The 14604-nt window shown below is 41.5% G+C and overlaps 1 protein-coding gene across 3 annotated transcripts; it reads left to right on the top strand.

Moving 5' to 3' along the window:
* Positions 1-381: 381 nt before the first annotated feature.
* On the top strand, positions 382-13017 carry rhot1b (ras homolog family member T1). Of its 3 annotated transcripts, XM_030781271.1 has the most exons (21): positions 382-397; positions 1829-1867; positions 3175-3233; positions 3429-3510; positions 3609-3652; positions 3751-3804; positions 4058-4110; positions 4764-4872; positions 5944-6045; positions 6327-6425; positions 6657-6765; positions 6957-7077; positions 7474-7558; positions 8056-8201; positions 8506-8606; positions 9063-9193; positions 9442-9525; positions 9626-9748; positions 10390-10592; positions 11584-11706; positions 12856-13017. In XM_030781271.1, exons 2-21 carry the CDS (start codon positions 1831-1833, stop codon positions 12971-12973), a joined length of 1983 nt encoding a protein of 660 aa, XP_030637131.1. In that variant the 5' UTR covers positions 382-397; positions 1829-1830; the 3' UTR covers positions 12974-13017. The 3 variants fall into 3 exon arrangements, with proteins under 3 accessions (XP_030637131.1, XP_030637132.1, XP_030637130.1); XM_030781272.1 differs by lacking the exon at positions 11584-11706; XM_030781270.1 differs by lacking the exons at positions 382-397; positions 11584-11706 and having other exon boundaries at positions 1831-1867; positions 9063-9226; positions 9466-9525.
* Positions 13018-14604: the final 1587 nt, after the last annotated feature.

Raw genomic sequence — 14604 nt, 5'->3', positions numbered from 1 at the left:
AGGGACTAATGGTTGCCAATTTGTAATCAGGAATTCAGAAATCGGTATGTTTGATTTGTTCTTTACTGCTATTATGAAATTTTGAGTTTTTAAAATAATATTTATATGGTATTGTTCAATAAGTTTACACTTCTAGTTAGTATATGTTTATGTGTGTGTGTGTGTGTGTGTGTATGTGAGAGAGAGAGAGAGAGAGAGAGAGAGAGAAAGAGAGATCTGGGTGCTCAATCTATATTTATATGATTTTGTCTTGTAATTACATGTAATGTCTTTCTTTCCCCCTTAGCTCCAGATGCAGAGTTTGCCCTGCTGACCTTCAGTCCGCGGCTGGGGCATAAACGTTTAGCCTTCCACCAGGCGAGACGCAAGGTTGAGGTCAGGCCAGTACGCGCATCCGGACAACCTGACCGTTTTGACATCAGTCAGTGGATGGCAGAACAGGAATTCACTGAGGGGATTCATTACTGGGATGTGGACACTGCTGGGAGTAAGGGTTGGGCAGTGGGTGTGGCCTACCTTGACCTTGATCGCCGCAATAGGTTGGGACGCACCTCCAGCTCCTGGTGTGTGGAATGGAGCAGAGGGAGGTTGAGCTTCTGGCATGACAATAAGGAGGAACCTCTTAAACATGATTGCCCAGAATATGTCAGGCTGGTGCTTGACTTAGTTAATGGCTCCCTCTCGTTTTATAGCCTCTCCAATGGCTTGACACTTTTGTACAACGTGCAAGTAGACTTCTCAGCTCCTCTGAGGCCAATGTTCTGGTTGTATGGCTTACAGACGAATAATGCTCTGTCTTTTCCTATTTCTCGATCCTAGTTTCAATGAACAGAGTGCAGTCTTTTAAAGGAACCAATGTTGTGTGTATTTCCACGCATCCTTCACCGTTCAAACAAATGTTTGATTGAAATCAGTGTCTGTGTCAATGTCAGTGTTTTTGCTAAAAAAAATGATATTGTCAACCTATCGTGAACCTATTTACAAACATGCATTTCATAATCAGATGTTTAATGTTTGTACCTATCAAAAGACATGAAGTCTTCTATTGTTACATTTCCTTTCAAACTTGAATAATTTTATAACACAAGTGATCCTGCTAACAGGTGGTTAACACGTGGACACAGACCCATCTGAAATTTCCTTATCACCCATAAAATTGAAAACGTGCCTTTCCTGTACATGATCTGTAGTGTGTCTGATTTGTTCCAATGTTTTGAGGACACCAGAGAACAAAGTGTTATTTATTTGCCCATTTCTCCTCATAGTGCCTTTTCCTTATGATATTTAATTTCATGGATTCTGCTTTTTATTTGTTTTATTTATGTTAATATTTATTAGATTTATTGAAAAATGTCCTTGGAGGTAAGACACGAATACAATGTTAAGCGTCGCATAATTTTCGCGTTTCGTTATTGTACTGTACGGTTTGTCCCTCTATAATATTCGTCTGCACGTTGGAGGTCAGCATGAGGAGGCGTGTATTCGTTACAACAGGAAAGTGGACTAGGGATCCGCTGTAGTATCTGTGTCATAACAGGCTGTGTGGACGCTAGGCTACAGTAACCGGCTCACTGGCTTGAGGCAGCTGTTATTATGAATGACGGAATACCAGTTATTCCTTTTCTGCACTGCAAATGAGCCACCAGTGTTTCATTAAGGTACTGTATTCTTGTAAAATCCTCGTTGTCTTTCAACGTCGAGTGCACAGTCGGAGAAATTTTAGGCACTGCTAAAGACGACGGCCAGTTTACAACTGTCTACCACATATGACAGCTTTTTAAATGTGTTTCTTCCGTAGATATTTAATATCCGTTATTCGATTTGGAGAAAATGCGGAAGGACGTCAGGATTTTGCTGGTGGGAGAGCGTAAGTTATGTTTTTGGATATTCCATGTAGACTTCCGTCCTTCCTGCGGTGCCACTGTATGTCGTTCATTATCTTGAACAGAAGAAATAACAAAGTCACGGACCAGTATTACTCACTGGGTCGCTGCAATGTCTCGAATAACAATCACTGCTTGGTATGAACAGGTCTGTTGCCTTGTCCCTATCCACAAATACAGCGCCTACGTCGCGTTAAAAGAGAATGAAACTGTTCACCTGAAATGATTGAGTGCTAGGCTATGTGCATGGTGCAGTTGCTGTGTACAAAAAGAGTTGACTGAAGTTGAATGACACTTAAACAAGGGAAATGCCACAATGTGAGATATTTATGTTTGGATGCTCAAGGTGTCATGTTTACCCCCAACAGTCTTTGTTTGTACAGTACTCAGAAGGGTACTGTTGTTTGTTAGTATGTTAACAAGACAGGGTGATTTCTCAAGTGTAGTCCCTGATTTTAAGTCACTGTGTGATGGAATTAGTACGTTTACTGTCTAGATCAACTATGTCTCTGCTCTTATTTTTTTTATTAATGTGTGTTTATGTTTTTGAGCAAACGAGTACAAGTCAGACGTTGGTCTTCTCTGTTCATTCATGACTAATGCTGTAGGAATCGCAGTCCTGGTGTCAGAGAGACTGTGATCTCAAATAAAATAGCAGATTGACGAGAGAATCTGTGGCTAGATGGCTTGATGCTAACAAGGAACTATTTTTACCCTTATGCAAAGTAAATTCTCACTTACATACTTCCATCTGAAGCGTGTGATATCAGAGCTGTTTTGGTGTTATAAATGAAGATTTGCCATATGCCCACATTCATATTTAGGTCTTCATTTATCAGTACTAATTCTGGATCAGGAGTGGAACAAGAGTGTTGCACTGTGTGTCTTGTGCATCCAAACCTAAAACCATGTGGGCTATTTCAGATACAAGCTTACAGACACCAGCTACTTAACCCAGCCAAACTTTCTCTCGTAATTCATCAGAGTGTCTTAACTCTGCGTGAGTGCAGACGTCAGGATAGTGCTGCTTCAGCTTAGGGTCTAAATGTCAAAACAGGTATTTCTCATGATTAGCATTACAGTGACTTTTATTTCAGTTTTTTAATTGTTTGCGCTCAAACGAAGTTTGGAAACGCGGGCCTCGGCAGTGTATTACTAATGGAACATTATGTCAAGAATGCTTTTTGGTTTCAGCCTTGGTGGTGAGTGTTTCATTCTTGGTCAAAATGAGAGGGTTAGTTCTGTGATATCCAGGAATTTGAACAACGTGTTTTGTCTTTTGTTTTATCAGCTAAAGTGGGAAAGACCTCTTTGATCATGTCACTGGTCAGCGAGGAGTTTCCAGATGTGGTATGAAAACTCTCACTCGATTCTTCTGCTTTCATGAAACAGATCTGAATTTGAATATCAAAAGACGTCACAGTTAGTTAGTAGGACAAGAGCTGATGTTTAATTAATATATTTCTGCTTCTTTGCCTGATGGTCCCGAGTGCTAATTTATGTTCAGACGCAGCAGAGTGAGTTTGGTTGTGTCCTTATCCATAGGTTCCATACCGGGCTGAAGAGATCACCATACCCGCAGATGTTACCCCAGAAAGAGTGCCCACCCACATAGTGGATTACTCAGGTAAGAGACCTGCCAGCCCATAATACTCCTCGCATTCTGCAGTAGCACTCTAATAGTTGTTCTGTCGCTGAACTCTACCTTATTTTTATTTTGAACAGAGGCAGAGCAGACGGATGAACAGTTGTATCAGGAAATATCAAAGGTGAGATCAATACTGTGATTTTGGTGTGATGACATATATGTACGATGAAGCAGTTCTTAATGGCTTTTAAATGTGTCTTGCTTTCCCTTCCATTACAGGCCAACGTCATCTGCATCGTCTACTCAGTCAATAACAAGAAATCAATTGAAAAGGTGAGTGAATGTTGGAGTGATGTTTGATCAGGGTAAACATAAATTAGGACATATTTAATATAAATAAAAGAAAAGAAATATTACTCCTCCCCCCTAAAAATGATTAGTCCTAACCAGTTATTTGATTGTAACATTTGAAGTTGTGTATTTTTTCCTTGGCATTGTATTTAAGGTGTGAATTCATTTTTTCATATTGACTTTTTAGCATTTTTTCCTGAATGTGCTGTCATTTTAACCTTTCACTCTTTAATAGGTGACGAGTCATTGGATACCACTCATAAATGACAGAACTGACAAGGATAGCAGGTGTGTGATAGATGTGGTGTGTTCTGCATGCTATGTGACCATAGTCAGGAAACATCTGTGAGCCTGTGCTGCTTAGTATCATAGCATTAGAGGCATGTCCTTACTGATAAGTATTCACTCGAAACATGACGTGTTTTGACATGTTTGTAATGTAACATGAAGTGTGCTGTATACCAAAGAGAAAGTGACAAAGATCCACACAGTGACTGTTAAAAGACTAGACAGTTTGAAGTGATTTGCTGTGTTTACCAAGATTAACAGGTAAAACCTTTTAATCTGATTTTGAGTAGTTTAAACTGGTTGAATCTGGTTTATCATGTTTATAGTGTGAAGTATGTTAAACAGTTTGATCCAGTGTGGTCCATTTTTTTTTGTCTGGTTTGAATCAGATGGATTTGGTGTAATCCTGTTTTATCTGGTTTGGGCTAATTTGAAATGGTTCAGTCCTATTCATTATGTTAAATATGCAAAGTAATTTGAATGAGTTTGAACCAAGTTGTTCCAGGCTGTCAGTTTACTATGCTTATTTCTCTTTCAGATGCTTTGATATGATCTGGACCAGTTTAATCTGGTTTGGCTATCTCAGACCAGTTTAATTCAGTGTGATCCAGTTAAGTTCAGTAGATCCAACTCTTTCTGCATCTGTTTGTAAGGGTACCGCTGATTCTTGTGGGGAACAAGTCAGATTTGGTGGAGCACAGTAGCATGGAGACGATTCTGCCCATTATGAACCAGTACGCTGAGATAGAGACCTGCGTGGAGGTGAGCACTATGGTCCACTCATTCCTCCATCAAAAGGGATTCTTCAAATGACGGCCTATTTTAAATATGTAATAAACATAGATCAGTTCAACTCTCTGTGTTACTGAATTTAGAGACTATTTAAGGGACCAGCTCAGAACAGCTATTTTAGGGATCATACTTTATGGCAGTGAAGGGCATTATGTTCTCTTTGTATGAACATTGCCTGCATACGGTGCCTTTGATAGTATTGCAATAGGTGAGGTTCCATGTTAGTAATGGTCACAGAGTTATCTCGCAGTTTAACGGAACCAGTGGTAAAGTTGGGGCATTTGGACGGCAAGTTGGGGAACCTCACTCATCAAATCACAGTTTGAAGAATAAGGGTAGTGGTGAAGCCTTGCTGTAGTGAGTTTGACAGCTGTCAGCCTCATGAGCAAGTCACCAGCCTAGAATGGCTTGTTATCGTAAACAAACAAACAAAGGAACACGGAACAATGCGGTATGTTTGACTATTCAGTGGCAGTCTCCACCCAGCTCACCAGGCACCTCCTGGGTTACCTTTTTTTTTTATCAGATTAAATGGTCTACTGAACAAAGTTAAAGTGCCAAAAAATGTCTGTCGAAACTCTCTGCGCAGACCGGTGTGTCTAGCACCACAATAAGGACTACCTGACTGAAAATTATGTTAAGGACTACCTGACAAGGACTGATTAGTTGACCAGTTACCAGGCATACCAAGTTTGATTAATAACATCAAAACAAATGGAGGTTTCATCAGTACCTGAAGCACTTTATATGTTAGGTTCTTGTTTTAAGTCACCTGACTTGTTGTTTAATGCACTATGATTTCATGGGTGTTTTTTTTTACCTTACAACAGGATTAAAATATCATTTCACAAACTGCAGAATCCCGTGTGTAACATTTTCTGATTTGTCATCTCACCATCTCATTCACTGCAAATTGACAGGCAGTTCTCTGCGACGATGAGACATTGTTTTTGTTCTTAAAGTCGGTTGATATCGTTTTTTGATTTTGTATGTTTGTACCCGTTTAATGACGTTTTCCTCTCCGTGGTTTTTCGTGCAAAGTGTTCGGCGAAGAACCTGAAGAACATCTCGGAGCTCTTTTACTATGCTCAGAAAGCTGTCCTTCATCCCACGGGCCCCCTGTACTGCCCAGACCAGAAGGAGGTAACCTGCTTCCTCATCAAGCTTTCGACCAGTAACATCCAGTATAAGAACTCACGGCTGAAAGATGTTTTTTGAGTCACTTCCAGAACACTATTTTTGCCTAAGAGCTGAAGCACTGCTCACCCCCTACGTAATATTTCATACGATTTCGAACAAATAGAGATCCTCATTTTCAGATAGAAATTGAATGCAGTGGCTGTGTGGACGTTGGCAGAGAATAACTGTACCGTTAAGTAACACTCAACACAAACCAGATTAATCTTGTTCTGTGTGTCCAGCAGATGAGGCCAGCCTGTGTCAGGGCTCTAACCCGCATCTTTAAGGTGTCGGATTTGGACAACGATGGCATTCTCAACGATAACGAGCTCAACTTTTTCCAGGTAGTGTAAAAAACGCTTGTTTAAAATGCTTGACTTTTCTTTTTCACGCTGTTAATAATTTATTCATGTATTAGTTACACTTTCATCACTAGCGTATCTTTTCTGTGGTTAATAATTACTTACCCTTTGGCCGTGGTTTATAGAGCGCACACTGACGTAGCCTGCACTTTGTGAGTACGGAATGCTTTTGTTTCAGAGTCGACTTGTTCTTTTGTTTAATGTCACTCACAGAGGACCTGCTTCAATACTCCGCTCGCACCGCAGGCCCTGGAGGACGTTAAGAACGTAGTGAAGAAAAATTTGACGGACGGGGTTTGTGACAACGGCCTGACCCTGAAAGGTGCCGCAAGTGTAACGTTATGTTGCCCCCCCCCCCCCCCCCCCGAGTAAAACCCCATCCCATAGATATCCATGAACTGCAGTGCGCTTGTGTGTGGCTTCCCGTTTGTATTTCTAAGAGATATATCATTGTTTTATTTTAGTACATTTATGTATTTACTTATTTATTGCGTCCTCTTCTCTTCATCTCAGGCTTCCTCTTCCTCCACACACTATTCATCCAGAGAGGGAGGCATGAAACCACGTGGACTGTGCTAAGGCGCTTTGGTTATGATGATGACTTAGAGCTCCATCAGGACTACCTCTTCCCCCCGTGAGTGCCCTGCTGGCCAAACAGATGTTTTACCCTAACAGCAGTGCTATCTGTGTGCCAGCTCAGGCTTAGAGCTATTCACAGTGTACCTCATCTCTTTAATCAGTCTATAAAACAGTCATTTCGAGGACCCAACGATCCTGTATGTACAGAGTACGTTAGACTCTGCCTGAAGGTGCAGCTTGGTCCATACAGTGACCAAGAATGGAATGGGTTGTAGGGCCTTAAAGACAACGTCTTGCTTGTTAGAGACAAGGATAACAAACCTTGACCTTAATTCTCTCTGTGTGTATTCTCCCCGCGCACGGTCTTTTTAGGAGTCGTCGCTTAATCCGGCTCATTTTATCTCGTAATCCAGCACCTTCCCAATCTGACACACTGTTTACATTCCTTCAGGTTAAAAATACTTCCAGATTGCACCACTGAGCTCAACCATAATGCTTACCTGTTCCTGCAAAGCGTCTTTGACAAACATGACAAGGTAACAGCTTTTTCCCATTGAGATACTGTGCGCATTTATTGGGAGGACAATAATCTATCTGAGTTCATGATTTACATAAAACAGCGTAGAGGCATTTGTAATAGCCTCAGTGGAAAACAGGACTGAGTGGAAATTCATTTCTCATTAATGTTAATTTGCATGATTGATTTTTAAGTTTGTATGAACATGCCACTTATTATACTTACTGAAAATAATTACTGTTGCAGCTTGGCTCACTGGATCCTCCTCAAGTAATTAGCGTAATCATTTTAATAAAGGGTTTTAATTACTTCTCAAGAACCTCTAAAACGAAATGTTTTTCGAAATTGTCCAAAGCCCCCCACCAGACCTCCTGAACATGCCGGTTCTGTGCTTTGTAGTAGCAATGTAAATAGCACAGCTGTTGTTCATGCTCCTAGAGAAAACACAGAAGTATCTCCGTTTTGCTGTGCCACAGTTTTGCGCTGTAATCGTACTGGCCTGTCTGGTTGTTTTAGGATCGGGACTGTGCATTGTCTCCAGAGGAGCTTAAGGATCTTTTTGATGTCTTCCCCTACATGCCATGGGGTCCTGATGTTAACAACACAGTCTGTACCAACGACCAGGGCTGGATCACCTACCAAGGCTACCTCTCTCAGTGGACGTTAGTATGATCCCCTAGGGTTTCTTAATGTTTTCACGTATCGGGCTTTGCGTGAACGACCGCAGGTTACGAATTCATGTTATATGGAAATCAACTGAAGATCAGTTCTACTCAAGGTTCTTCTTGAATATCTGAAAGTGTTGAAACATTTGCATATGGCAATAAAGTCTTTGAATAATGGTTTACATTGGAACCTAAGGTGATTACTGATTTTGGAAGTAAATATTAAAAGACAGAGAAGACAAGAAGACTGTAACACCCACAAGAGAACTCATGATGTGCGTACGCGTTGTCATATTTTTAGGCTGACTACCTACCTAGACGTCCAGCGGTGTCTGGAGTATCTGGGATATTTAGGTTATTCCATCATCTCTGAACAGGAGTCCCAGGCTGCTGCTATCACAGGTGAGAATGCCAGGTTGCCATAGCAACAGCATCACTGCAGTATGAGTAATAACTTTGAATATAGGGCTTTAGAGACGAGCTCTTAAAACCTCAAAAGTCCTATTTGGTATTAACTGGCAGTTAAAACAAAACTGAGATTATCTCTCTCACAATTTAAATGTCAAAGTTACCGAAATGGTTGTCTATGTATAATAAACTCTTTTGCCCTCTGTCTGAACGCGTAGACCTGGGGGTGCATTCCAAGTATGTGGTTTAGTGACTAGCCTGGCTAAGAGTAGGTAGTAAACTCCCTAATAGAAGAGCCCTATGGCTTCATTCTCCTAGCAAAACAAAGCCATGCGGCTCTTCTATTAGGTTTGCTGCTTATTCTTAGTTAATTTAGCTGGGTTAGTCACTAAATCACATACTTGGAATACCCCCCTGTTCAAATGAATGCATGTGTTTTGTCCACGGCAGTGACCCGGGATAAGAAGATAGACCTCCAGAAGAAGCAGACTCAGCGTAATGTATTCCGCTGTAACGTGTTTGGAGGGAACGGCAGTGGCAAGAGCGGTTTTCTTCAGGGCTTTCTCGGAAGGAACCTCATGGTAAGTCCTAACCGCGCAAACAACTTACCGCCTGTTTTTGGCAAATGTTTTGGGAGCACGTTAATCTTCCTCTAGTCCAGTACTTGAGTCACCGACCCAACAAGAAGTTTGTCTGTTTTTTTAGACATACGGGCAGGTGCTAATGCTTCTTTCTTTACTTGAATGTTGTGTTTTTGTTTGTTAAAACTGATCGTTGTTGCGAGGTGTATAGCCGTGTTATTTGATGAGCTTTTGTACGCCTCTCTCAGCGGCAGAAGACAGTACGGGAGGAGCACAAATCTTATTACGCAATCAGCACTGCCTACGTGTACGGCCAGGAAAAATACCTTCTGGTGAGCTCGCTTTTTAACCCTTTTCTTTTCAAAGAGTTTATCATTCACTTTGCTGGAGTTTCGTCATTAAATTACTACCATGCTCTCTCTCTCTCCCCAGCTGCATGAAGTCTTCCCAGACTTTGACTTCCTCTCTGAGACTGACCTGTCCTGTGATGTCGTATGCTTAGTCTATGATGTCAGTAACCCGTGCTCTTTTGAGTACTGTGCCAGGGTCTTCAAGGTAGGTTCACATGTGTCACACGGTAATTTACCATCTAAGACCCGCCCCACATTCAGACATTTTCTATGAAACATTTTGATTTACAAGCAGATGAAACGTCACTTCATCATACCATTTTCATTTTTTTTTAAGTTAATGGCTGTTGTTTATTTGGTGGCTTGCATCCAAGCCACAGGTGATGTTTTTGTTTATTGTGAACGAGGTGATATTTCATTTGCTTTTATTCAAATAATGGCGTGCAGCCTTTCCTGGGGTTTTTGTCTTTGGACATTTCTTTCTCTTTCACATCAGGCAGTCAGTGGTGATTGTTTTTTCCACTGACCAGAAACAAATGACCGTTTGTTCGATTCCATTTTTGGGCTGATATTTGTGTCATCTGTATGGGACTGAATTTACTGTCCAAAAGGAGCTTCACAGTTTTTGTACAAAAAAAAATTTTGTATCGATTTTGATTTTGTATAAAAACAATGACAAAAACCTATTTTCGAAAAAATATTACAGTTTCACTCATGGGGTTCAGCCATTTTAGCCATTCCTCCATTTTGTTTGTGTCACCAGGGGACCAATAAACAATATACATTTGTGAGTCTCTGCTAACGCCTGACGCATGACGGTGCTCTGATACGCTTATGTCTGTCCAGCAATACTTCATGGATAGCAAGACGCCGTGCATGATGGTCGCCGCCAAGTCGGACCTGCCGGAGATGAAGCAGCAGTACAGTCTCACGCCGCTGGAGTTCTGCCGCAAACACAAGATGCCCCCTCCGCAGTCCTACACCTGCAACACTGCCGCACCCCCCAGCAAAGACATTTTCATCAAACTCACCACCATGGCCATGTACCCGTGAGTACGGTTCCTCTCTCCTCCCTACGTGCCCTGCTTAGCCACGTTAATGCGTGGTTCACTTAATGAGCAGAAACTCTCGACAAAACACAGCGCCTTGATTTGAATGATGTCTGGTTGAAATACATTTGGGAATACACAGTGATGTTTTTAAACTGAAATTACAAAAAACCCCCCCCAAAAAACCTGTCTCAGGACTCATTACTCTTTATTTATCACCCACTGATTAGCTCTATGACTTTACATCACTACCTGTTCATTATTTCATCTGCTGTAGTAATAGTAACAGTAACAGTAACAGTGTAAAAAGTGCACGTCATACGTACAAACAGATGGTCCCTTTGCAAAACAGGTAAATATTTTTACACTTTCGGTCGCCTTTTGACTCCACTGTATCACTTCCCTTCAGAAACTCCAGTCGGTCTGGAGCGCTGTCTGTACGGTTTGTACAGAAGGAAAGTTCGAAGAAACCCTCGCTCCCCTGCTGTACTATAAACTGTCAGAACTAGGAACACACATTCTTTATGTGCCTGTTATTCTGTTGGTCTGGTCTAGGCTGAGTGCAGCTAGAAGGGTCAGATTACGTAACAGCAATCTCGCTGTTCAGCTTCTAATCTGGGGTAGCACAGCTTGAAGGGTTTTTTTTTTTTTGTTGGCTTGTTTAGGGAAAAGCATCATCAACCGTATTGTCAAAGAAACTGTGTGTTGTGCATATTACGATATAGTAACAGTCAGAAATTATGGCAAATTTTAGCATTAACGTATTGATCACTCTTTCGACTTATCCTTTCTGTCCTTACAGATCCCTCACTCTGTGTTCCTCCTCACGTAAGACAATTAACAGGTCTCCCGAGATCATGCCACGTCCCCTGGGCGGCTTTTGTCACGGTGTCGACCCGCGTCCTCTGACCCTTTCTCTCCTGTTTACTTGCGTTGTTGTTTTGTTTTTTTGTCTCTCTCTCTCTCTCTCTCTCTCTCTCTCTCTCCACAGCCACGCTCGTCTACGCTGCTTGTGCACCTGTAACAGGTGCACCTTCTGCCTTTGTCAGAACTTGCTAAACTCGGAGCTGCTCCAGACCGTTAAGGCCAAACTCTACACTACCGTGTTCAGCAGGTTCTTAATCTCTTCTGAGAAAACACATCCACCCTCCCGCCCCCTCCCCCATCATCATCTGTTTCTGTTTACGTTCTCTCATAAGCCCACCCGCTTTCCATTCTCTTCTCCTGCATTTTTATTTTATCCTCATCCTCTGATCAGTTCTTAAGGCTCTGGTGCGATTTATTTAATATTTCAACAGACTCCTCTATCTAAGTCGGTCTTTTAAAACTACCGTGGACGTTGCTCCGTCTGCTGTTTGGATCACTCACTTTCATCTTGGTTGCTCCGTCAGGAGCCTGGTAATGGTAATCTCGTTAGCGCGGCTGCTCCGTCAGCTTATTTTGACGGGTAGCACAACCTAATTCCCCCTCTACATGCTCTTCAGCCGCAGCCGCTGACGACTGGAGGAGCACGGGAAACGTTAAGTATGCTGCGGACCAAGTGAGAGGACTTTATCTCTCGCACAATTTGTTCCCACTTTACGTGTTTCTGCTGAGAAGAATTTGAAATTGAACTATTTGAAATTCGAAAGGGAAACGGTATAATTTGAAGTCGAACAAAAACGTAGAAACATTTCATCATATTTGGGTGGTTTTGTTTTGTTTTGTTTTTATGTTCCTCTTTTGAGTCTCTCAGCCTTTCTGTGTTGTGTCATATTCACATTGTTCGTCACTCTTGTATGCTTATATTTGTTTCCCTGGTAACCGTTGTCCTTCATTCCTTTGACTTCATCTATCAAGGGTTCTTATTTTGTGCTTGCCTGCAGTTTTATTTTTGTGTCTGTATGTCGCATCGTTATGTCTTATAAGCCCATCATTGTGGTCTCTGTAGTTTTGATATGTTTTGGTTCTGTCTTTCTCTCCTGGTTTCCTTTATCTATTTCCTTTACCTATTCAATCAGTGCCTTTTTTTTATGTCACATCATCATTTCACCCTTTTGTTGTGGTCGTTTTTTTTTGTAGTGCTGCGGATACGAGAATATGATTTCAATGACATATTACAGTATTGCTGATCACGTTACGTTAAAGAAGCGTTGTTTTGCATGCATAATCATCCTTTTTTTTAAAAAAAAAAACACATTTTAAATCGCCGTCACGACGTTCCAAACGTCTCTCGGGCAGCGCGCGCGTGCTGACTCTCGCGTGCTTTCTGTCTCTTCCGCAGGCATGTGTCCCAGGCAGATCTGAAGAGTTCCAGTTTCTGGCTGAGAGCGAGCATTGGAGCCACGGTGTTCGTTGTCTTGGGCTTCGCTGTGTACAGGGCCCTGCTCAGATCTCGATGATCCACGTCATCCTCAACCTCCACACATCCTCTGAGACATCCCACCCGTCCTTAGTCACTCACACACACGCACGCGCGCGCGCACGCGTTGCCATGGGATGAGAGAGGAATGCCAACACAGAAAAAAAGAGTCATTTAATTTTGTATCACAAAGTCCATCTGTGTCTGTTCTGTGCCCCAGTGGTATAATAGCTACTGTGTGTATATTTATATGACATGAAGACTGAAGCCAATACAGTCTCTAATTTCAGTGCTGTCAGACTGCATCTGAGAGCCATATCCTTGTTAGCAATTTATAGTAGGGGTAGTAAAACCAGAAAAAAAAGTGAATGTCACGAAATGCTACAAACTACTATAAAACTGGTACAGACCAAAATGTAAATAATGTGTACATATAAAGTATATGATTATTTATTTGTTTCAGTAATTTTAGATAGAAAAAAAGAAAACAAACCAAGAAAAGGGGAGTGATGTAATAAGCTCATGTGGAATCTTTGAGATGCTGATTTTGACGTTGGTATATTTTTGTTTTAACTTTGAGATATGAAAGCATGCTCGGTGTTCTGAAATCCAAACCCAGGCCTGGATTCAAATGAGCAGTTTCACAGAGACATATACAGTCCCCCCCCCCCCCCCCCCCCCCCCCCAGCACGGCAATTACTCAACATAGATTTCACCAAAACTTTAGTCTCGCTGATAGAGAAAGTGGATTACCTCACCTGTCAAACACTGTCGGTATACATCTAGAGTGAGAGAAATAACCGCAAGAAGTTTCGTTTCTTTGTTTGAGTTGTAAGTGGAGGTATGAATCCAGTCTATCATTGATATGACCAAGTAAAAGCAGTTCTGTGAGGTCCTAATGGTATTTTCCCTGCGTAGGTGAGCTTGCCTCTCGACCCAGGAGCTCCTGTCTGTGCTGTGATACTGTTCACACTGACTACATTTCCGGAGCCGTACTTGCATGTTCCTTTTTTCTGCTTACACTACATATTCCAATGAACTGTCAGTACAAAGAAAAAGATTGTTATCAACAACATTCCTCTCAGTGGCTCTGTTGATTCTAAAAAATGCTTTCAATAAACGGGTATTAAAAAGAAGATGCACAGAGAATGGCACTGAACTTAAGGTAAACCGATTAAGGAAAGCGCAGCAATCCACGCCGAGGTTATATGAGTTGTTTTAAGCTATTTAGTTCAGTTTTTTCCCACATGAGGGCAGTCTTGAGAAAGTTCCAGAACCACAACAGTAAAATCATTTTACAGAGACAGAGAATGTGAGACTATACAGCTACATCCTCATAATTGGCTTAGAATAAAGTGAATTGTTTTCTCATTGAAAAAAAAAAAAAGAAAGAAATAGTGAGAGGCCACCCCTGTATGCTCTGAGATTATTTACACACATGGAAAAAAAAAAGAAAAGTTACACATTTCAGGAGGGGCGCCGATAAAACCTGATATCATTTCCAGAAAAGTTTTAAAGAAGTAATTCAGGTTTTATCCAGGAATTTTGAGCTTTAAATGGAAAACACTGAAAAAAGAAAGATAAAGAAACAGGGACGTGTGCCAAACATGTTTAATCCACTCTCTTCGGTTCAGGCCGCATAACAGGGCTAGTTTGCGTCTTTTACAAGCA

This window comes from Chanos chanos, chromosome 8, assembly GCF_902362185.1.
Source record: "Chanos chanos chromosome 8, fChaCha1.1, whole genome shotgun sequence".
In the NCBI taxonomy this organism is placed as follows: domain Eukaryota; kingdom Metazoa; phylum Chordata; class Actinopteri; order Gonorynchiformes; family Chanidae; genus Chanos; species Chanos chanos.
Note: the sequence above shows the minus strand (reverse complement) of the source record. Positions and strands in the feature narration are given on the sequence as shown.